This window comes from Falco rusticolus, chromosome 6 (assembly GCF_015220075.1).
Source record: "Falco rusticolus isolate bFalRus1 chromosome 6, bFalRus1.pri, whole genome shotgun sequence".
Classification (NCBI taxonomy): Eukaryota; Metazoa; Chordata; class Aves; order Falconiformes; family Falconidae; genus Falco; species Falco rusticolus.
This window is the reverse complement of record NC_051192.1, coordinates 26,790,469-26,814,859: the sequence shown is the minus strand read 5'-3', so window position 1 is coordinate 26,814,859 and position 24,391 is coordinate 26,790,469. Positions and strand designations below refer to the sequence as shown.

General features: G+C 42.2%; 1 protein-coding gene across 1 annotated transcript in view; it reads left to right on the top strand.

The window, feature by feature from the left end:
- LAMA4 (laminin subunit alpha 4) overlaps positions 1-24,391 on the top strand; it is a 107,110-nt gene that overhangs the window by 29,860 nt on the left and 52,859 nt on the right. Inside the window, exons 4-9 of the mRNA XM_037392535.1 lie at positions 5,992-6,116; positions 10,143-10,223; positions 15,326-15,540; positions 20,219-20,314; positions 21,642-21,793; positions 21,935-22,045. Coding sequence (XP_037248432.1) covers positions 5,992-6,116; positions 10,143-10,223; positions 15,326-15,540; positions 20,219-20,314; positions 21,642-21,793; positions 21,935-22,045 — 780 coding nt within the window. The remainder of the gene's footprint in view (positions 1-5,991; positions 6,117-10,142; positions 10,224-15,325; positions 15,541-20,218; positions 20,315-21,641; positions 21,794-21,934; positions 22,046-24,391) is intronic.

The window sequence follows — 24,391 nt, the reverse complement described above, 5'->3', positions numbered from 1 at the left end:
TACAGTAAGGACCAGGCAGAAATGCTCACCTTGCTAGCTGGCACTCACTGAGGGCAGAGTAGTAGGACTAGCTAAGGCATTTTCTAACATAAGAATATACACTCCAGCCACTCTGTCATCTGAGAAGTTGCTGTTGGTGTACTGATGTATGAACGATTATATGCTGTAGCCTCATATGGAAGCTTGTAGAAGCCAAGCCGCTATTATGTATTGGATTACTTCCTCTGAAGCTGAAGTGTCCATGAGGAAGGGACAACTCTGCCTTCACTTTTGCCTTATGAAAATAAAGGTTGTGTTAACATGGGCATATGGAAAGAATTGAGCTCAGAATTTTCACTCACTGTAATTTGAAACAGCTTACAAAAAGCAGAGTAATATAAAGCCTAGTTGCAAATACTCCTAACTACATGGTTGTACCTGTTTTCATGCCCTTGGCCATGTCTCACTCTGTTCTGTACAAAGACAGGCAGCAATTTTCTGCTAAACTTCAGTGTCTGATGACCTAAGATACATATCACTGCATATTTTCTGGAGATTTTTACTTCAGTCTTCCTTGTTTTTCAAAGGAAACCAGAATAAAAAATATATCCTGAGTTTCTTTATTTGAAAAAGTAGACACCAATATCAGTAAACAAACTTCTACAATTTTTTGAGTACATTTGAATGAACCACTGAGACAGGGAAGGCTGTGAGCAATTCCATCCATAGCCCAATTTATAACATCAACCATAAATGATGCCTTTCATTCTAAAGCATGTATGAATACTGGATCAAGAGTAGCCCTTGCAACTCTTACCACAAAGTACATATTTAAAATGCAATTTCACAAAAACTACCATAAGTGGAATTCCATTTTTTCCCCCATCATTATTTCTCCATCAAAAGTGACCTGTTTAGAAGCAAAACACTTTTCTCAACCTACCAAGCCACTGCCACCCGGCAGAGAATCACCCGTAAGCTGCAGCAAGGGTATTCTCCTTGCCTTCAGGGATGTCTCTCAGGCTTATTGCAGTCAGCAGTTTTTTTGGAGATGCAAGCTAATGGAACATAAAATATAAGGACACTTTTTTATCACTATAAAAATATTATTCTAAATACCCACAGGAGTTCTGAGTTGTTAAATAAGATAAAGGCGCTTTTACATAATCACTAACCAGAGAAAAACTACAAAAGTGCCTCAAGCACTCATCTAACAGGGTCTTTGGGGTACAAGGGCCTTTTAACACTACCCTTAAGCTTAGAAGATGAAAAACACTGCAGATTCAAGAAGCAACATTTGCTGCCCTGCTGTGGTTATCACAATAGTATCTGAGCTTTGGAAACCAGTAACAGATTTATTCTGATAATACCTATGTGTTGTTTGGAGAGCCGAGGACAAGAGAGGTGAAGTGCATTGCTCAGAGCACAAACGAAGAGCGTGATGAAGGTTAGAGCTGAACGCAGCCCACAGCTGAACGCAGCCCACCCAAGGCCTCTGCCAGTGCTTCAGCTAAAGGATTGCTCTATCTCTTCAAGTGCTCAGTGCTCACATTCTCATCTCTCCCTTGTGGTACATTAACATCACTTTTTCATGGAATAATGACAAATGCAAACTATTTTTAAAACTGTATTGGCCTTCCAGTGCCTTCTGGCTCACACCATGCGCCTTTGTGGTTAGGGCACTCTCGCCAGAGAGGAGTGCGAGATCTGGACATGCCCCCACTCTGCCCTCATTTGCTCTCAGTTTCTCTGCTCTCACCAAGTTTCTTTCCTCCTCCTCCTCTTTCTCATAGTCAAACTTTCTGTATTCTCTCATTTTAGAGCCTTTTAGATAAAATAACCTTCTGGTTTTCTGTATACTAAATACTCTTTTATTTACAGCAGTGTTACTATGAAAAACTACCTTTAGCTCTACAGCTGCTGGTGTCTAATCTATTTAAAGATCCAAGAAAAAAGAAATTTACTTTTTTCCTTTCTGTATCATAGTCCACTGGCTGTAGAGTTCTCTGTCCAAATCAGAGCCTTATAGAATTAAATAATTGCTGTGCAATGAGTCCTGTATGACTATAAAACGTGCAACAAGACAACAAGCAAGAATCTAGAATCAAAAAGGGCCTGAGCTAAACTAGTGAGTCCTAACCAGATGTGCTTTCACAGGGGTGAATATGTGGTAAAATGACACTTTTTCAATGCAGACTGATGATATCTGGACACAGACTTTGGGAAAAAATAAAGCATCAGCATTGCCAGGGCAAAATTCTGCCACTAAATCGAAGTTACAATGCACAGATACCAAACTCATTTAGTAATGCCTCTGCAAGTGAAACTTGACTATTCGTTTTCATTAAATGTCCTCCTTAATCGTATTCCTCTCTGCTAATTCTCTTTTCTTCAAAGAAGTCACCATGTTTGGAGTAGAAGTGAGTTTCAAATCTGTAGGGGCTGGCTCAGATGAAAAATGCTCGGTTGAGCTCACCCACCTGGCTCTGCAGAAGAAGTTGCAGCCTCGGAGAGGCCGAGGTGCCCTTGCCCCGTGCTGGGGAGCTCCCTCCCACCGCCGGTGCTCCTGACATCCCACAGCCAGTTTACCTGTTATTCCAGGGAATGCCCGCTGCAGACTGTATACCATAGACTTCTATCATGGGATTGAATGACTGCTGGAGAATGAGCTGGGGAGCCATGGTCACCCCCTGGCACCTGTGCCAACTCTGAGCACCAGAGGTCCCCTGCAGGGCCTGACCGAAGGTCTCTGCAGCCCATATTGGGGCTCTGGCGGTGGCAACAGGAGATGCTGCTTGGGGAGGGCTCCTAGCCTGACCTTTTTCTGAAGTCTCTGTTTTGTACTCCACCGTCATCCACAATTGCTGTATTAGGGCATGTTAGAGGGTACAAACCTCCTGAGTCCTTTTAGTATCCATTTATGTACCTGTTGCCCATAAGTCATTCTAGGAAACCCCTTTTTGTCCCTGTAAATACTGTCACCTCCTGGCAACAAGCTGCACAAGTTTCTTACCTTCTGTGTAAAGTCTGTGCCCCTTGTATTGCAGGATTTGGGTGAAGTATTGTCCTGCATTCCACTCATTTACCAACTTTGTAATTTTATATAACCTGAACACACAGCCCTGTCAGCCCCTCTCTCCCAGCTGAGTGAGCAACCCTAGCATTTTTGGTCTCTAAGAGACTGGTGAATACCAAACAAATACCAGAAAAGCTCGCCAAGCTGCTCATCATTTATCAGCAGTCCTGGCACACTGGAGAGGTCCCAGCAGGCTGGAGGTCAGCCAATGTGACACCCATCTACAAGAAGGGCTGGAAGGAGGATCTGGGGAACTACAGGCCAAGGTGATGGAGCAGGTTATCCTGAGTGCCACCACGTGGCACGTGCGGGACAACTGGGGGGTCAGGCCCAGCCAGCCTGGGTGTATGAAAGGCAGGTCCTGTCTGACAAACCTGATCATCTACAAAAAGATGACCTGCCGAGTGGATGAGGGAAAGGCTGTGGATGTTTTCTACCCGAACCTTAGTAAAGCCTTTGACACCATCTCCCACAGCGTTCTCCTGGAGACACTGGCTGCTCATGCTTGGACGGGTATACTCTACACTGGGTAAAAAAGCTGGCTGGATGGCTGAGCCCAAAGTGTGGTAGAAAGGCTCTGCAGAGGGATCCAGACAGGCTGGATCAATGAGCCTAGGCCAATTGGACCAAGTTCAGCAATGAGAAGCTGAGGGCTTTATGATTTTAAAGATCTTTTCCAAACTAAATGGTTCTATGATTCTACTATTCTATGATTCTAAAACTGGTCTCAGCGCCAAGGCCTAGATAATCAGAATAGTGACTTTTCCCCACTCTGAACAGTGACTTACATCCTACCCTTCGCTTCCCAGCCTTTATCAGCTTTCAGTTCATAAAAGAAACTTGATCTTCAAGTCCCCTGACAACTTAGGTGGCTTTTCTGAAATTCCAGTTATGTTATGTCCTCTGGTTCCCCTTTATACACTTGCACATTTGCACCATTACACAGCAGATTAGCAAAGCAGGTGTTCCTGAATCAGAAGATGCTTAGTCATGTACTCAGAGATCTTCTTTATTGTAGACACTGTCATCTTACCAGGGATGAAAATCTTATCCATCAGTTTGCAGTTTCCATGATCCACTGTTTGTAGGTCAGAAGAGGAAAGAATCAAGCACACTAACACAAAACCACAGCAAATATGGACTAACAGAGTAGTTCGCCACATACTTCTGCCATGGAGCTGCCTCGTTGCTGCCTCAAGCCTTGCACAGCTCTTTGCATCTCCACTGTATCAGTACAAGGTGTAACTGGAGAGTTCTTATCTAGGGACACTGCAAAACTTCTTGCACAGCTGCAAAAAGTAAAGCACTTCCACACCCTGCCTGCTCTTTTAAAACAATTTGGTGAGACAGCTAGAATTTGGAGGGTTGTGGGGTTTTTATGACAACTTCTGAGTATTTTGCTAAAGTGGAAAGGGGGACAGGAGTCTGCAGGAGTCCTGCAGTGTGCAGCACTGTTCATGCACTCTGCACCAGTGACCCACCACCTCGCCCTGTGCCTAGGGGAAAACCCACATAGTCTGTGGCATCCATTTCCATTTGTAAACCTGTTGACGCAGAAGGCTCGGACACCACTTACACGACCAATGTGATCAGGTTAGTGCCACTTTATTAAAAGACAGCAATTCATACTCTCAGCAAAAGATACACATGCTACGCAGGCTTTGTTATGTAAAAAGAGAGGTTAAAACTACTCGTTTACACGCTTCCACCTCCCTTATGATTGGTCCCGGTGTGGTGCCCACACGCTGCTCCCCCCTTGTGCAGGCATCCTGGTTTTTCTCATCTTTCTGTCCAACTCTCTTACCTCTCTGTGAATACACAGTTTCTTTATCTCCCTTGGCCTTGCATATGTCCTTCACAACACCTGCAGCTTGTTAGGGCTGCGGCCTCTTATTACAACCAAGTTATTTGGTCTGGATTGCTCATAATATGCACGTTTTCTTCCAGCCACTCCACATAAACCAAAGGATACAACAATGCTTACTTAAGCTTGCAGGACTTACAAATTCTATTTAGAACTGTTAACAGCAAACCTTGACTTTTTTTTTTTTTTTTTTTGGTTCTTGAAAATATTACGAGGCCCAGTTTTTTACCTAGCATCATGAAATATTTTGGAACAAATATTCTGTATGAATTACTACAGCTTGATTTACTTTCAAAGCCCCAACAATATCAGCCAGTGGCCAATTTGCCTCTGCATGAGGAAGCCTATTTCCTCACAAACATTTAAATGTTAGACATGAAACTTGCTTATGACGTGAGTGACATTTTGCATAGTTGTTCTGTATCTTATAGAAAGGCTACTTATAGAAGACTCCTGCTTCTTCCCTCCATTAAGTGAATGTCAGCCTTAGGCTGAGAACAAGGTGTAGTGATAACACATCTCTTCATGCTGTAACACTTTTCATCTCAGGAGAAAAACATCAGAGCCACTGGTGTATTAGCCACCATTTGCAGGCAGATTCCCCTGATACTCTTTTCCAGTCATCAAGTTCAAGAAGCAGCCTTGCTGAAACCGGTATCTAGCCTGAAATCTGTTGATAGTGTTTATCAGCAGATATTTTTCATTCTGTTTTGATGTCATTAAAAGGATTTTTTTTCCTGCTGGCACATGCAATTCAAAACAGGGCTGCTGGCTACACCTGAGTACTTTTGACATCCCTGATGACATGCAGTGCTGCTTCTGCTCTAGTACCTGTCAGGCAAATATGTCTGTTTTGTCCTGTATCACACCTTGCCAACACTTGCTGGCTGGCTGGCCAATGTAATCATTTATAGCATTTTTATTTGCAGCAGTGCTAGCTGGTTTGGCTGCATCTGTCAATGCCTTGAAGGGTCGGGGTCTGGCATCAGCCCCTATTCTGCTTGGCTGGGTTTTTTCTGAATTGGGCAGCACTTGTGCTTAACTTTCACCACTCTCTCTCTTTCCACTGAAGGACTGCCAGAGAAACACAACCGGACAGCACTGCGAGCAATGTCCAGATGGCTTCATTGGTGACGTTGTCAGAGGAGTGCCCACGTTCTGCCAACCCTGCCCCTGCCCCCTGCCAGCACTTGCCAAGTATGTAAAGAGTCTTTGTTTCTCTTTGATTTGGGCTGGCTTTGGCGCTTTCTGAGCTGGGGTCAGCATCCCTTCCTGGATGCAAGAGACAAAGGCCACTGCCCTTGCTGACCAGTGGGAAATAAAAGGACTACCAGCTGCTCACATTTATAGTCACAGGAAACAGCATTTCATTTAGAAGGTGTAAAATACCCGTAAGTGCTCATATCAATTCTTACCAAGAGGGACAGGAAAATATCTGAGGAAATTCAAGGTCACACTCTGTTATGTAGGAGAGATTATTCAGCTGTCTGGTTACTGTTAAGAATCTCTTACAGACTAATAATTCCCAAGGAAGGTGGCATCAGGAATGTATGCGGTTGAGATAGACAGAAAGATCAATTAATGACCTCTGGTGGGTAAAACTAACCACAAAAAAGCATAGCCTGGCAGTCTCCTGAGTCAACAGCAGCTGGATCAGGTTAGTACAATAACAGTTAAAAGGAAAGGGCTGGAGGACCCTGTGACAGGTATGGTGCCTCTTCAGCTGATGCCCAGCTATCTTTGTGTAAGAAACTCTGAAGCCGAACAGAAAACCAAGACTAAGCCAAAGAGCTCCAGCTATTACGTTATCCGGTTTGTGCCTTCAGAAGAAACAAATAACTACAAACCTTGACCAGCTGTTAGAAACTGTTAGTAGCATGTCAGTAATGCAGCTGAAAGAAATTATCATCTTCTTCTTGCTTGAGGGCCATGTTTTGGGTGAGAGGCATCTATGCAAATCCCACTATAGAGCACAGAGATGATAGTAAATACTTGTCAACAGTTGAAGCTATTTTTTAGCAAGCTACATATCCCCCTGTGTTGTTTCCCATTCTGCTTTCAGCAGGGCTTCTCAGCAAAGGGGAATTTCCTCACTGTATTTGTTTGCCGTTGCTATAGGATTACTCATACGGCCTTAAGGTGGGATGAGTTGCATTTTGCTCAGCTGCTCAGTGGCACAGGCTCAAAATGGCAATAGAGCAAAATCACTCTGGCCAAACTCCCACAGATCACGTCTTGGCTTTTGCAGTGAGCTGCAGACATGCAAAGAGGACCGTGGGGTGGAGAACAGCTATTGCTGAAAAACTCCAGCTTTGCCTGGATTAAAGAGAAAATCCTCAAGAGACAGGGGAAGATCCTGGCTTTGCTCACATGTACAAAGGCTTAGGAGTAAGCAAACTCACAGGCAAAGCAAATCACTTCCTTCAATTTCAGTAGCGGTTGTAAGGCCAGAAACAGTGGAAATACAACAGTCAGAAGCAGTGCTTTTTCCTTAGCAAAGTGATTTTTTTTTAACCTGTTGGGCACAGAGCAGCCACTTTGGTGTAAGGAGCTGTCCTCTCAACCACAACCTGGGCTGCACATGCCTGAGGCACTACCACACAAGACCCAGTCTCTACTAAGCATGGTCAACCAAGATCTAGTCTGTCCTCCCTAGATTTTACAGAGCATGGCTGGGTCTGCCTTCACCCAGCCCCCTTCCCTTTCCTGCAGCCCACGAGGCTCTGCAGCAGTGCCCTCCGACAGCAGGGAGCTGGCCAGCCTGCCAGCCCAGCACGGCTCAGTGTGGTGACACCAGCAGGACCCAAGCTACAGGCCATTATCTCTGCCACTGCTATGGGAGATGGGCACAGAGGCCAAGAAGTGTTCCTTGCCCCAAGATACTCCTTAGCCTTTCTGCCAGGGACATAACACCTCTCCTACTCCAGACCATTAGAGATAAGGAAGCCCTGAACCCAAAAGGACAGCAGCATGGGAGTGGGAAGGGAGAGCAAAAGTTGCAAGAAGACTGAATGCAGATGCTTCAACATTAGCAGCAATAGAGGAGTTGGACTGAATGATCCTTGTAGGCCCCTTCCAATTCAGGATATTCTTTGTTCTGTGACATGTCACCCCTTTAAGGCCCCCTCAGTAAAAAGCCGCTTCAATTTTTCAGGGTTTTCCCTCAGAAAAGTCCTGAATGCAATAGTTAAAGGAGTATCTGATCCCAATTTGCCTCATACACCTATTTAAATAACATGCTGAAATTGCCTGTTCAGCTTCCTGCATGAGAGAGACCTGACCACAGCAATAGCCTTCAGCTGGGGCTGGAACAGGCAAATAATAATGACTGAGCAACATTCAGCCTTGCTTAACTGAACTCGAAGAACAACTATTCTTTCTTATTTTTTCTATTTTTCTTCCATTAATCCTACTCCATTTATATTAAGGTAAAACAGTAACTCTACCAAAAAGCAGATAAGCATTAAAAACTTTAGATAAAGAACATCCAATCAATGTTATTTTGTACTCTGTTTTACTTTGGAAATAGTTAATTCGTAACAGTTAGACAAAGTGACCAAATCTGTAAACTGACAAGACTCATCAAGTACATTTTTTTTCTTAATATTCATCTGTGTGTCTCTAGATTTCCTGACCAGACTATCTTTGTATCTGCTATCCTGGGAACTTTTGAAATAATTTTTGGACATTACACATGAAGTAGAATGTCATCTCTTTGGAACATAAAAAGGAGGATGGAGATTGCTTCACAGTTCGGCAGATGTTACTTCTTTTCAAACCTGAGGGGATTTATATGAACTCTTTTCTCCCTAAAAGACCACAAATCCCCAAAAAACTTCAGGAAAGCTTCAGTCTTGTTTCATAACTTAAACCTACAATGTGTTTTTTTCTACTATGTGAAGGAATTAGCCTCTGTAAAAGAAAAGTAAGGCTGCCAAACTCTTATGATTTTCTCAATATGTTCTCATAAAAGCTTCACAGAAGCTAATTTGTGAATTCTGTGAGAACAATCCCATTTTATGTTCTCTCTGGTTATATGAAATGTTTTGAGACAGCCGAGATCCAGACAGATTTGTTTGACCCCGATTGTCCAACCAGCTCAGAAATGCTGGTGGGAACTGAAATTATGCAGGAATTATTGTCGCCTTTCAATGCTGTTCATTCCTGGAACAGGCAGTGTGAGGATCACGCTCTTTCCCATCACTACAAATCTTTTGTCCTATGTGGAAGGGATGCAACCTGGCCACAGTTGTCCAGCACTGTAGGACTCAGGACCTGCGTTTTTAACAACCATGGGCCTGCAGCTGGCAACTGCTGCCACTCACTACTCTGGTCGCATTCCAGTACTGGCAGGAATTTACTTACACATATTGCAAACTAATTGGAAACATCTTTAGGACTATCTTTTTTCTGCAAATGTATTTAATACATGTCCATCACTGTGTTTGCAGTGTATACAACTTGCACTTTCCACATCTGGCTGCTGCTGTTCCTTGGGTCTCATATTTAGTTAAACACTTGTTAAATCCTGAAAACGTCAGAAAGCAAAGGAATCCATGATTTAGAATCACAGCAGTGAAAATTACAGCCCAAGCCATTACTGCAATCAGTATCACTACCTGGCACGTTGGTCTCAGAAGAGGCCTCAGACTCTTTCCAGCTTACTCAGAGAGATGGTAGAGCAGCCTTGGTTACTGTAAATGAGGATGGCATCACTGAAGTAGTTTTCACCGCTCGTTACTTCCAGATTGGATTTGAGGAAAACTGTAGGATTTGTATAGGAAACTGCTGCACCCATTCCAGAATCTCAGTTCCTGAAGTGTTCCACTGCACTTAATAAGCAATATTTTACCCCTTAGAATATGAGACAGGAAGCAATTAGGTTCACATGACACACATTTATCCTAGGTCCCTTATCTCAAATGCGTGTATCAAAACTTGCAGGCATGTCTGATCTACGCTACAAGACAAGAACTTATATATATCTGTATTTATGTAGCTCTGTAGTGCTATATACTAATTAGTGTTTTCTAAACTAATTAAAAAGACTGAACAAGGGGTATAATGTGAATAATATAGAGAGCTTAAGCATACCTATTCAGCGATCAGTAACCAAGAGCCAGAGCTCACACTGACAGCAAACGTCCATAATGTAATAAAGAAATACTCCCAAGCATTTGCCATTGCCTGCTATTCTAACTATTCATTCTAATGACATTACAGCTTTGCAGTCTCCTGTTACAGAAAAAGTGGAAGCGTGCGCTGTGTCTGTAAGGAAAACTATGCAGGACCCAACTGTGAAAGGTAAGAAACTAGTAAGATGACTTACTGGTCAACAATACTGAAGTCCAGAAGTCTTTCAGGGAATCTTCCCATACGGGGGAGAAATCTTGTGCATGTGTTTTCATCAGGTTGAATCACGTCTGTTGAAGGATCCCATTCAGTTCCTATTCAAAACCATAAGAACTTGCTAAAACAGACATTTACATCTGATGTATTTTGATCAGCTCTTGCACTTTGTGTACCTTCATGTGGTGATCTTCCTAAAAGGAACACAATTTACAAAACAAAATACAAATCAGAAACAAGAGCTGAAGTGAAAAATAACCACCACATAGATGCCTCTTGCAATTCATCACTCTAAAATATATGGCAGGCTTCTACCAAATATGTTTTTTCAAAAGCAAAGAAAATCCATTATCTAATCAAATCCTTAATAAGCAGACACAGCTTTTTTAGTTAATTGTTAAATGTACTTCACAGACATAATTCAATAAAGTCAAGCAAACAACCATAGGTCAATGTAGCTTTTCAACTTTTCCTTAAGCCCATAATAAATTTCCAGTAAATATCCTCTAAATAACTATGTACATGAATAAATGGAGCTATACTGCAGAAATACAACTTGCTCTCCTGTCTTAGTTGCTATAAACACAGATGGATGATGTTTCAGTGAATGTCAGAGGCCTGATGATCATTCAGAAATTCTCCTTGAGCAGCCAGTAAACTAAAACAGCTCCTACACAAAGACGGAGGTGTATAGGATGGCTCAGACACTGACTTCCTGAACACCTCATTTTCTTTTTCCTTAAAGCCCCTGAAGTATTTAAGACTTCAGTCCACTGCCATTAATGGGCAAGTCTTGAATTCAAATGATACTTACAGTAACTATCAGAGAAGGGAGACAGGGGAGGCTTAAGATGCAAAGAGAAATCAATATGACAAAGGTGAGATGAAAAAAAAGTGTGAAGGCTTTTGCCCTTACAGATGATGCAAAAAAATCAGCATATTACCTCTGCATCACTAACATGGTGACAGCAATATGAAAGCCCTTTAGACAGATGGCACAAAAATAAAAAAAAAACACCCTTGTTTCCAGGCCTATGGCTGTATTCTTTTGTTCTTCCAAAATGTCAGATTTATAGACAAAGTATAATGCAGACAATTAAAAGGTCAGTGAGGTTTCTTAATGATTATTAAAATGTCAACCTAGACTACAAGCAATTGAAATCCTATGAAATGAGCAGCAGATGCATAGTAACAGCAGAAAATAGCATCAGCTTTGTCCTCTAATAGCCACTACCCAGCCTGACATGCTGCATCTATCTCAAGGAAGGCGAAGCTGTGTAGATGGGTTAGAAAAAGTTACAGAAAGAAATCAGCCTGTCATGGTCACTGTGTTAAGTCCTTGACTAACTGCTGGGTAAGTGGCAAGCAGTGACAAATGGGAATTTCCTTCTGGTGGGCTCCTGGTCCTACTCCCATTTGTGTCAGAAATGACGAAAAGCATTTCAAAGACTAATAAGAAATGCATTGCTTGTCCCTGTCTGCTTGCTAAAAAGCATGTCCCTGCCTCACATACACTGCTGCTGGGCACTGCCACCACTCCCTGCTCCCACTGGCAGCTACCATGCCATCAACATGCTGGCAGGAGAACTGGGGGATGCTAGTAAACTAGTAAAACTGAGTGAGATTGTCCCTGCCTCCCCCTGCAGCCCAAATAGCAGCTCATGTCCCCAGGGAGAGGAGGGCGGCATCCCGCTCACTGCTTTCCCTCCCAGCTCTCTGCAGTGGTTGGTGATGGGTGACACAGGGCAGCAGGCTGCAGGACAGCACAGGCAGCACACGGGACCTCCAGAGCAGTGGACCGGGAAGCAATCTGCTCCATTTCCTCTGGCATTTGTGTAGGAGGCTTGCTTGCGCTGCTCCAGGGGCTTGGCACGAACCTCTCCAGTTTATGTTTGCCAGCAAATGGTGTTGTGAAATCATGGAGGCCTTTGCTAGGAACTGAGAAAAAAAGCTTCCCAGTTCAAAATTTAGGAATGAATCATTTTGCTCCTGGACTTCAGCAATAAGGCATTAAGATGGTAGCGGATGAAATCCAGGTTTTGTTAATGCCCAAATGTTAAAAAAGATAACTGAACAAATGATACTTTAGTGTCCAAACTGAACAGATGAAAAAGGTTCTTTTGGCATTGCCAGGGAAGAGGAAGTTAACTTCTAACTCACCAATAATTACAGGAAGCAAACATGGCTGCAAAATGAAACAAAGATAACTCGGCAGCTTTATTACGGGAGAGGAAATATTCTTTGTTAGCAACAAAGAGCTATTTAGTGATAAAACAGAGGAAAAGACATTTACTGTAGGCCTCCACTTTTTCAGGCCATAAGGTGCAGAGATGGAGCAGTATGTTTCTGTCCAGCAGCCTCTGTTCTTCTCAGGTGCTACCAACTATTCAAAAGAGGCCAAGTGCAGTTCAGCCCTAAGAGACACATTGAGTGGCAAAGGGAAAGTGAAGGTGACACGTTTATTTTCAGCTCTAAAAGTTTCTATTTGTTTTAGACAGCTACTCTAGATGAGGAAATAATCTAGTGAAACTGAGTCAGATGGTTATAAAAAGCAGCACTTACAAAATATACCTGTGAGAATGTGAGGAACGGTCCACCACATTTCTGGCAAATGAACTGCATGGTGTATATCAGAAAATAAGAAAAAAAAATTACCTTGTCCTGACGAGAGGGCAGATGATGCAGGCCTGATGGGATAGCACGTAGCCTTTCATAGAAGCTGTCTGAAAGCCAGAGCTGGGTAGCAGTAAGCAAAATGCTGGTCTGGCCTCAGCACTGCTCAGTGGCTTCTGTGACTTGGTGGCCAAATTAGACAGATGACCATTTGGAAAATACCTAACTACAGAAAATTGAAAAGAAACTCTACAAGATTTTGAGAGTTCACAGTAAATCAAATGGTTCTACAGATAATTATTTACTTTTAGAAAACACAAAGGGTGGGGTTTTTTTCTTGCTCAAACTTCATAAACATATTGAAATTCTGAAATTTGGGAAAGTACTGCAATCTCACATTGGCTGAAATATTACAAAATTATTGCATGACTTTTGGCATGACTGAATAGTAACATTACCCATCACTGTGTGCTCTAAATCCCACAGGAATGGGGAGCAACTCCACCAAAGTCAGTTAAATGACACTCCGTGCTAATGCCACATTCACAGTTCTTCTAGGGGTGCACAGAACTCCCAGTCATGCTTTTATTCTTCACATCTGGGTCACTCAAAAGATAAGATCTGCATCAAAGATTCTGGCAATGCTGCAAAGAAACAGTCTTTGTCACTGGCAAAAGCAGTATTCGAGGCAGCCAAGTGGTTTAAATTAAGATGCTAAAAAATTTATTTTTTTTACTGTGGGGGTTCAGGACTAGAACATGAACAAAGCAGCACTGAGGAAATTATTTAAAAAAAACAACAACAACAAAAAAAAACAGTAAAAGTAGGAACAGACCAAAACTGGAAGCTCTTATCAGATCTCCCACATTTTCATTGTTCAGACATAACAGAACCTGGATTTTACTGCGTTCAGAATTTGGGAGACACAGACCTTGGCTCAGGTCCCCAGCCAGTCTGGGAAAATTTAACTAAACTGCTTGAGAGCTCATCCTCCCTGCCTACAAACAGCAGAACAAACAGCATCTTTAAACAGGAATTTATGGATGGCAGAAAAGACAAGGACAACAGGGTGATAAAAAGGATGAAATAACACTACTCCTTACCTAAATCTCTGCAACAACTATTTATCCTCTGACTTCTTCACTCAGCAATTGCTACACCAGATAGTTATTTCCCTTCCTGCAGTAATTTTACCCACTTTGGGGGTATGAGTCCCTGATTTCTGTGGCTGGATCTTGGACCTTCCTGCCACCTTGCAGTGACACCATGAATAGTATGGGTTGCCCTTGTCCTGCCAGATGACCCCTCCAGTCCACCAGCCACTGCTCCATGCTGCTCCAACCACACTGCTCCAGCCACCAGCTCCTCCAGCGAAGCCCTTGCCTGAGGATTTACTCAGCTGCTGTGAGCTGCTCCATGCCCACATCAGTGGTGACTCTGTTCACATCACTGGTTTTTTGCAGAAATTTCTCTAGCTTGTAGGATTAAGCACACACCCTACTACCAGCTGAAACTCCTTTAACTGAGACCTTCTCCTTTTCTTTCCAAACGATGACACCAAATCTATTACCTGTACACCCAGGAATTTTATGTATCGCTGGTTTGTCTACACTTTCAAAAAAACACTAGTTTCAACATCTCTTCCATTTTAAGATAGAGCAAGTTTTCAACTTAAATGCTTCCCAAACATGACAAGACAAGAAAACAATCTGGACCCATTTCAGGCATTCCCTGTGGGGCTTGTTACCCACCCATTTCTCTCTCTCTGCAAACCAACAGAGCAATCCTCCCCTCCCGGGTTGGTGGCCACTCTCAGCCTGTTGCCCTCAGCCAGCAGGTTAACATTGAATTAATCCAAAAAAATTAAGGCTGGTTCAGTGCCTGTTCTGTTTTGTAAAAAAAAAACAAAAACCATCCCAGTGTCTCACTACAGAAGTATCTTTACAGACCTTTTCTGGTCAGTACTTTGTTATACGCATTATAATGGAAATAAGGTCTAAACTTCCTCTGAATTTCAGCATCATGAAATGCAGTCTCTTGCCACAGTTTCCTATATAACACAATATAGTTGGTAAGATCCAAAGCTGAAAGAGATGAAAATAAACACTAGAGCTGCATCTCTGCCAAGGTCATTCTGTCACAGATTTTAAAACAATGGAGAACAGATCATTTTACTGCTAAAGACACACTGGGGGAAAAAATAATGTAGACTGGTGTTATAGAGATACCAGAAGTGTTCAAGAAGGGAAAAACATATAACTGTACAGATTGAGATCAGAGCGTGAAACACCCTCTGCAGGAATACAGCTTCTAATTTGCCTTCTGTCCTCTAGTAGCTGCAAACCGTCATCAATTCCTGGTGACATAAACAAGGTCAGAGAGAAAACGGTAGTGCAGATGGGAATGTCATTGCCCATCATCACTGGGCTTGCTCTTCCTTTCAGGTGTGCCCCTGGTTACTATGGGAACCCTTTGCTAATTGGAAACACTTGTAAAAAATGTGACTGCAGTGGCAACTCAGACCCAAACCTGATTTTTGAAGACTGTGATGAAGTGACCGGCCAGTGCCGCAACTGCCTGCGCAACACCACTGGGTTCAAGTGCGAACGATGCGCTCCAGGTTACTACGGGGATGCCAGATTCGCTAAAAACTGTACAGGTATTGTCTATCGTTTAGTAATGCAGCACAGCACAGTCTGTGGATGACCTCCCAGAGATCAGAGATGTCTGAATCAGGCACCCGACACCTACAGCCCTGGGAGGCAGGGGCTGCTCCCAGCTGCCTACCTGGTGGATAATTTGGATGCCTGTTCAGTTGAATCATCCCAGGCACTAGCATTCTTTCCATTGCCCATGAGAGATTCTCAGACCCCAGACTCCAACATCTCAAATGCCTGTGCAGGGTGAATGTAGGCACTGCATCTCATTTTAAACAAGAGTCTCCAAGCTTTCTTTGAGCAGAAACTTCACCTTAGTTCACACCACATGCTGCCCAACATTAGCACTCAGACTGATGGCACTTAAAGACCTGAAAGTATTTTTTATGGGAACAGGATCATCCTTCCTGTCCTGACCCAATCCCAGCTGAGTTTCTGCTAGTTTTCACACTGGTAATGTATTCTGCATTTCCCGTGTGCCTGTGTAATCTTGCTGGTTACTGTATTTCCACACCAGAGATAACTGTACTTCCAGGATCTGGTCACGTGCTAGCCAGAGGATCTTACCAAAACATGCCTACACAGAGGGGTCACAGAGGTCTACATCCTCTAATATAATTATTCTTCTAATTTACATGGAGTTCAAACCAAATAGGACTTTGGCCTCATGCACTTTGTCCTTGCTTTGGCTCTGGGAGTCAAGATTACATCCTCTTTCAAAGCACTGAGGAACACGTACTGCTAAAGGCAAAATGCACGTGCTCAGAGCAAGGACCTTGAGGCTCCTTCACAACCTCCTTGCCTGGGTCCTTCCCTCAAGGACCAGAACACAAATGGGGGAGGTGGATCACTCCTAGCTTTCAGGCTGACTCGAAGGCAAGACACAGCCAAAGCACGCACCCAACTCAGACCTCTGAAGTGCTCTGGGATCTCAAGGCACAAAGCTTACAGGCCTCGGGGCCTTAGCAATGTCTTGATCATAGAATCATAGATCCATTTAGGTTGGAAAAAACCTTTAAAATTATCAAGCCAACCACTAACCCAGGACTGCCAATTCCATCACTAAACCATGTTCCTAAGCACCACAACTGCACATTTTTTAAACACTCCTAGGGATGGTGATTCCATCACTTCCCTGGGCAGCCTGTTCCAATGCCTGACCACCCTTTCAAAGGTGAAGACATTTTTCCTAATATCCAACCTAAACCTCCTCTGGTGCAATTGTGGCTGTTTCCTCTTGTCCTATCACTTGTTTTCTGGGAGAAAAGACCTACCCCCACCTGCCTACAACATCCTTTCAGGTAGCTGTAGAGAGCAATAAGATCCCCTGCGAGTCTCCTCCAGACTAAAAAAACACAGTTTCTTCAGCCGCTCCTCATAATACTTGTGCTCTAGACCCTTCACCACATTCTTTGGACATGCTCCAGCACCTCAATTTCTTTCCTAAGTGAGAGGCCAAAAACTGAACACAACATTCAAGGTGCGGTCTCACCAGTGCCAAGTACTGGGAGACAATCACTTCCCTAGTCCCACTGGTCACACTGTATGTACCAGCCAGGATGATGTTGGCCTCCTTGGCCACCTGGGCACACTGCTGGTTCATGTTCATCCAGCTGTCAACCAGCACGCCAGGTCCTTTTCCACTGGGCAGCTTGCCATTCACTGCACACTTGGACTTTGCTTTTTACTAGCTTACTATAAAGTGCTAAAGTGTGTTCTGGGACCTGCAGAATGGAGGTTGTGAGGATGCTCTGCACTCAAGTGCCCTTTGTGCTGCTGTCTTCATTTGTACAGGACCACATATGATGCCCCTAGTAGTCCCTTCTGGGTTTATGTTCTGGTAACAGCTAGAAGTCGAGTGTCCATCTCCAGATTGTAATTCACATCACTAAGTCAAGTGTTTAAATTTCATTGACATTGAACACAGTAATCACAAAAACCAATCCCAGGTATCCAAACCAACCAAAAAGACATCATCTGTAGGGAACAGGGTGCCCCAAAACTCACCTGCTGCCTGCATTTAGGCACCCAAGACATGCCTGAAATTCAACATCTCTGTGATTCTGAGGTTGTAAAAGCAAACCTCGTTTATGCATTTCACTGCCTAACCCAGTTCACCAGAGATGATCTAAGGATAATTCTCACATAAGGAATGTCAGGATCTAGTTTGTGGCTCCTGCATGCCATGAGGCAGAAGAAACATACCCAGCACTTCAACTCAGCAAACCGCAGCAATTGTGCCCCAGGTATGAGCAAAAGCAGAGCTTCAAATAGCTAAGAGAGTAGCTTTGCCAAAAGTTTGAAGATCACAGAGCACTCCAAGTGTCTAAGATTATGCAAGACATAATTTTGGAAGACATCTCTGAACACAGAGTTTCTAAACTGAAGTTAAGTCAAACTTTCATCACCTCAGTATAGTTTTGGTTAGCACCCTTAAGAAGTTGTAGGAAGTAGAGTGCCAGAATGCCTCGGTATTATTTACATTTCTGAGGTACAGTTTAAGTGGGATTTCATGGTGCACAGGACTTCTCTATACAGGTTTTTCATGCAGACTATAAATCAACTTGGTCAATTCTCATAATTAGCAAATTTCCTTGTAGCGCTTGATCTTTGCTAAAAATAAAAAGTGCCTGTGCACTTGAATATGTTGTGAGAGGCACAGCTTTCCCTATTGAGGAATGAATTTGATCTTGTAGTTGACTCTAGCAAATCCTGATTTTCAAGTATTATGCTTCAGAGAATTAATTACACACTTCTTTTTTCATCTTTGTTTTTGCTGAACACCACAATACACTGTACTTGACAGTACTGCATAGATTGCATGCACTACTCAATACATCCGTTATCCAAAATAAACAGGTAGTTTACAAGGCAAGCTTATACTTTGGCATTTTGGAGCAATTAGAAACTCTTATTTAGAAAAATATTGATTCAGAAATAAGACAGATACCTTCTTTAAAATACAAAAATACAGAAAAAAAACTAGAGAGTCTGCATATATGGATTCCACAGAACACCTCAAAGGGTATATAGAACAAAAAAATACAAGTGAACTAAATGAGCAAACAGCCCTATCCAGCTAAGATCACCTTCTTTACCTTTCGATTAAAAGACAAAATCTGTGTAGCTGTGGACAGTAGTTTTCAAGTCCTTTTAAATAATTTTTTTAACCAGATGTCCTTTAGCCACACTTCAAAGCTTTCCACAGATGTCCCTCAGAAATAAAGGTAAATTTAGAAGCTTACTCCCCCAAAGCCACAGTAGCACTGCAAGTCTTAATTCCTCTACTAAAGATGTGGTATCCCCCAAACAAGTAGATGCAAAATTGTCAGGACTGCTTTTAAAATTAATTTACTGTAAGATTTGTGTAGCAAATTAAGAATTATCCATTTAAATAAGACACAATTTTATTTTCTTGAGAGCTGATCTCATCCAAATTTTAATCTTGTAACTGTAATCTTGCCACCTGGGATTAGCCTATGTCCTGTGATGTAGGTAAAGAGAAATTTCTGCTTTCAACGAAGACTTTTCATTTCTAAACAAAAGAAATAATAAATTAAAAAAAAACCCTGTAGATCCAAAAGCTGGGAGGCACCCAGTTCATACAGATTATGGTGAAGTCAAAATTTTGATTGCCCCACAAAATTCATAAGCAAAATCTGTTCTTACATTACAAAAATTGAGTAGTTCTGCTAACACTGGTTCACATACACAGAATTATTCCAAAGTTAGTGCATCATGTTGACTTTGAAGCTGTATAAAACATTTCCTCTGATAATTCTTCAAATGTGCAGTATGGAATGTAAATACAAGGGTAAATCAGAGAACAATGAACGGGCTGCAATTAAATGGCAGTAAACAGTTTTGTTACATGAGATTCTGCTGAAACCATGAATCACAAGAGCAAAACAAATTCCAGATAAGTCACTGCTGTTTTTATGTTCTGCTTGAGTTTTTGTTATTCTATCAAAGGGTTCCAAGAATATTTTAACCTTAAAAATAATATATTTTAAAAGGTCAATTAAACCTTGAAAGAGACACTTTAGATTAAAAATTATACTTTTTAAAAAGCCACTTGTGCTGGCAATAAAAATGCAGCTTAGTCAAGTTTAAAACAATGTAAAACCTCCTTTACTCTTCATTGTAAGTGGCAGGAGATAGTTACTTTTTTATATGCTGAAGCTGATGATGGAATTGGAGTCCACTATCAATCCCTGATAGCTGGAAAGCTTATTTCGTGGCAGCCTGACACAGCATTGATAAATTCCACAGGGCTATGGAGAGTTTTGTAACTAATTACTAATATTAGTTGTACTGCCTTTTTTAGCCAATCTCCTGAACATCACCCTCTCTAGACAGTAAAGCACAATGGCCCAGATGGGCAACTCTGGCCTCACTGCCTCTGCTTACGACCAGCTGGGAAGCTCTAAACAAGTTGTTTCAGCAGAGGCTTTCTGGTTCTGTTTCCAGCCTTGCATTTTATCTGGTCCAATTTGAGTGCAGTGCAAAAAACACCTTTTTCTATGTACTGAAGGAAAAATCTGTCGAAGAAGCCCTTGATTTTGATTTGACTCTCTGCGCACAATCCTATGTACAATCATCTCACCAGTCTTGGGAGGGGAAAGGCAAGTTGTACGTTTTGAAGATTCTTCTTTCAAAAGTCCTTTCTTTTTCCCCCAGAATGTAACTGTGGAGGGAGAATGTGTGACAGCCAGACTGGAGAATGCCTCGCAGACAGTCCTGAAGTTTCTACTGGCACAGACTGCCCAACCATCAGTAAGAAGACTATCATGAGAACACCAAAAATTAGTATCACTCTTGTATTTGGATGGTTACTAACTTAAGAGCTCAGTTCTCCAGTGGGCTCAGCACTTTGACCTTGGTCCCACAAAGCACATAAACATGTGAATACGCACAATGCCCCACTGACTATTTAAACATGTTCTCATTTGCGTGACTAAGTACATGCATATGTCCAACTCTGTGGTACAGACTGAATGTTTAGGTACAAACTACGGAGTAGTAAGGAAGTATCACCAAAGCCACTTCTGTAGATTGAGACACAACAGCTGCAAAATAATATTCTGGCCATAAAAACTGCCATCACAACTTTATCTGTGCCATCTTGCAAATAATTTCTGGTTTTCTGGATGTACGTCTAATATAAATTGTTGCTGCTGACAATTTGACATATATCCATCAGTCAGTTCTTTTCCACTATCATCTCCTCTATTCTAATGATAGGAAGCCTAGGGACTTTCCAGAAGTGCTATGTTGTAACTGTTGGTAACCATTGATTTTTTTTTTCAATGTTATTGAATGTATTCAATGTATATACCTGTGGTATGATGCAGACTGTGTAGCGCACATGGGCTCCTAAACCAGCTCCCAAGAAAAGGGGTCGTGTGCCTGGAAGTGCAACCAGAAGGAAAACATTTGGGAGCTACTTCCATCAAGAATACAATAGACTATACAATACCATGCAAAAGTTTCTGTCGGAATCCATGCTTCAGGTTCGCCTAAGTCTCTTGCTTTTAGTGGTGGCACTAATGTCACTAAAACCAAGGTAGTATTGCAAGCATTCACCAGGGACAAGGATATAATTCTGCACAAGTGCATTCCAAACGTGTTACAACTGTGTTTTAGAAGTTGTCCTCCAAATCAAATAGGCAGCCAAGAGCCCATCTGCTGAACATCCTTACTTCTCATACCACCAAATTTTAAATACAGTTTTGTGTTCTGACAAAACTAAGTTCTTTTTTTGACCCTCATCTGTTGTTCTTCAGGCCACAAACATGTAGAGTCTCTAGGGAATAGCCAGGAAATACCTCCTGTCTCTCCCCTACTGATTACAGCATTGCTGTGGCAGCCTCTCGGAGCAGTCCCATCTGGTGCTGCTCAGCTGGAAGTGTCACGACTGTAACTGTGGGAACTTGGAAGTGGGTGAATGAAAGTAAAAGAAAAATGGGTATCCATCAGGATCTATCAATGGCAAAGAGAGGGAACACCATAGGGCAAGAGCACTATGATGTGAATTTAAGGTATTTGTTGTTAACTGACACAAACAATAAAAATAAATTACACACTCTCATCTTCTTATCAGGCTGCGATAAATGTATTTGGGATTTGACAGATGACATCCGATTAGCAGTTCTGTCTATCGATGAAAGCAAATCAACTTTGCTGAGCATTTCTACAGGTGTTGCAGCTCAAAAGCACTTGAATGACCTAAACCTCACTACCACCCATCTCCAGGTATAAACGTTGATGACATTTTATTTTTAATGTAATTTTAATCTATTAATTTCCACTCCATTCCTGTAAATTTCAATCCCTGCCCTCAACAGAGAAATAATTTGTTTTCAGATGGACTGACTTTCTTTTCCCCACACACAGGCAGTAATGTCCACAAAAAAGAACCATACTGTGCTTCGGACCATCCAAGTTGATGATGCTGCAGATGACATGAATGATCTCCTGAGAGAGGCAGCAACACTTGATGAACAGGTTTGTTTATAGTCCACTGCCAGACCTCTGAGGTTTGCAGTTGGTCGTATTTCCATGCTGGCATAAGATGTTAGTACAGAATAGTTCCAGTTGGAAGGGACCTACAACATCTAGTCCAACCGCCCGACCACTTCAGGGATGACCAAAAGCCAAAGCATGTTATTAACAGCATTGTCCAAATGCCTCTTAAATACTGACAAGCTTGGGGCATCAACCACCTCTTTGTGAAGCCTGTCCAGTATTTGACCACCCTCTCAGTAAAGAAATGTTTCCTAACATTTCTAAGAGGTTCTAGTCTGAACCTCTAGGTTCACCAGATAAGAGTGGGAGTGCCCTGAAACATACTTGGGAGAACTTTCTATTTTCTATTTCTAAACTTTCTACTTTACTTTATCTTTCAATTAAAAGCTTAAGTGACCCACCACATTTTCTTCCCAGAAAAGCAAGGATGTAGGGCCGAAGTCTGTTGAATGTGCTGAGGTTTCTTACCAATCACAAAAAGCCTCCCCTCAGGATCTGAGTTCCCACCTACCCCCCCTACACAACTAATCTACGATAGTTTGATCTAAGTTTGATCTAAGATAGACACACTGACTTTCTATTTCACATTTTGATTTCTAATTAAGTGAAGTAGCCAACACTAAACTAGTTCAGACTGACTTTGGGAGTACTTGTACTAAATCTATTTTACACGTATGCTCTCATAAAATTAAAGTAGCCCTGATTAGACACTACAAAACTGCCAGTTTAAATTTTTTTCCATGTGCACATTGACACGGGAACTTGATCAGCATTCAAGATACGTTTAACACAATTGTTATCATAAATGTTGCATCCACGTTCAATTGCCAGGCTATAAAATTAAGGTTATCTGCTCTTCACTCACATAACACTTTCATCGCACCCTAGAAGAATACTGATATAAGAGAAGAAATAGGGTTCAAAATTGCTTCTCCTTTATTTTAAAGAGATATTATTAAACATTTTTCTGTTGCTAAGATATATAGAGTGAGATACATCACTATGTTATTTTCAGAGAAAACCACAGCTGCAGTAGGACTAGAGTATATTTCATGTTTATTGAAAAATGTCAGACTTTATATTCACTTACCAATTCCTTCACAAGACAAATTAAAATTATACCTTAGCCTAAAACTCAAATACAGGAGCAAGTCAGAGAAAAAAGCACAAAGGAAGAGGAGGAAGGACTGTATAGAGATGTAGAAGGTAAAATTTGGGTTTGAGTGTTTTTAATCAGCACTTACATAGCAGAAAGAGCACCGCAGAATTACACAGAATATGCCTGTGCTACAAGAGAGGTTTGATTAAATCAGCTCACAGACACACCTCTGTATCTGTGAAATCTGGCAGAGCTCATGAACCTCAGTGTCCTTCTATGTAACTGGTAGGCAGGATGATTAAGGCATGAGGTTTTCTAGGAATATTTAGTGAATTTGGATGATAACATTTTTGTCATCTTCAGTACTACCTGGAGATTTCTTAGCTCATTCCTCATTTCAACTGTCCCTGAACCAATAAATTCAGTGTTTCCTCTAGTCTTTTTTCCTCCCTGGTTATTTCTAATGCTTGTTCCACATGAATACCTGTGATTGCCTGTAAAGGCAGAGAAATTATGGCCACAGGCTCCCACAGCGGAAGGAAGACAACAGTAATAATTCTGAATATATTGAACTTTTTGCTCTTTCAAGGCACTTTTATGGAAAACGGGTGCTAGGGCCTTGAGTGGGCTTTGCAGAGATGTACTGCATCTTCCATTCAGAGCATTTCATGTGCGCATCCCCATGTCTGAGGTGTTGCTGCAGATTCTGATCTAAACCCCAAGGGCAGGGTGAATGCACCAACTGTAAGCAAATCCTACTGCTAAAAGAGAAGAGCAAAATTGACCTGTAACTTCCTGAGTCTGCCTGGGATAAGCTTAAAGTAAAACAGTGTGCAGCTTGATCCTGAATATTTGGCAGAGACTAGGGGAGCCAATTGCCTTTCCTTCCTGGGCCCTTAGCAAATTTCAGAATAAGCCTCTGCACATCAGCAGGAATTTGAGTCCCTAAGAGCGCCCCTCACTCATGCTGCTGTTTCCCATTAATCTCATGACAATCAGCAAACCTTTCTCACCAATTCCTCGTGTATTGAATAGCTAAAGAAAAATCTGGCAAAGGTGCACTAGGAGGAGCATGGCCAGCGGGTCGAGGGAGGTGATCCTCCTCCTCTGCTCTGTCCTGGTGAGGCCACATCTGGAGAACTGTGTCCAGTTCTGGGCTCCCCAGGTCAAGAGAGGCAGGGAACTGCTAGAGAGGGTCCAGCAAAGGCTACGAAGGTAATGAGGGA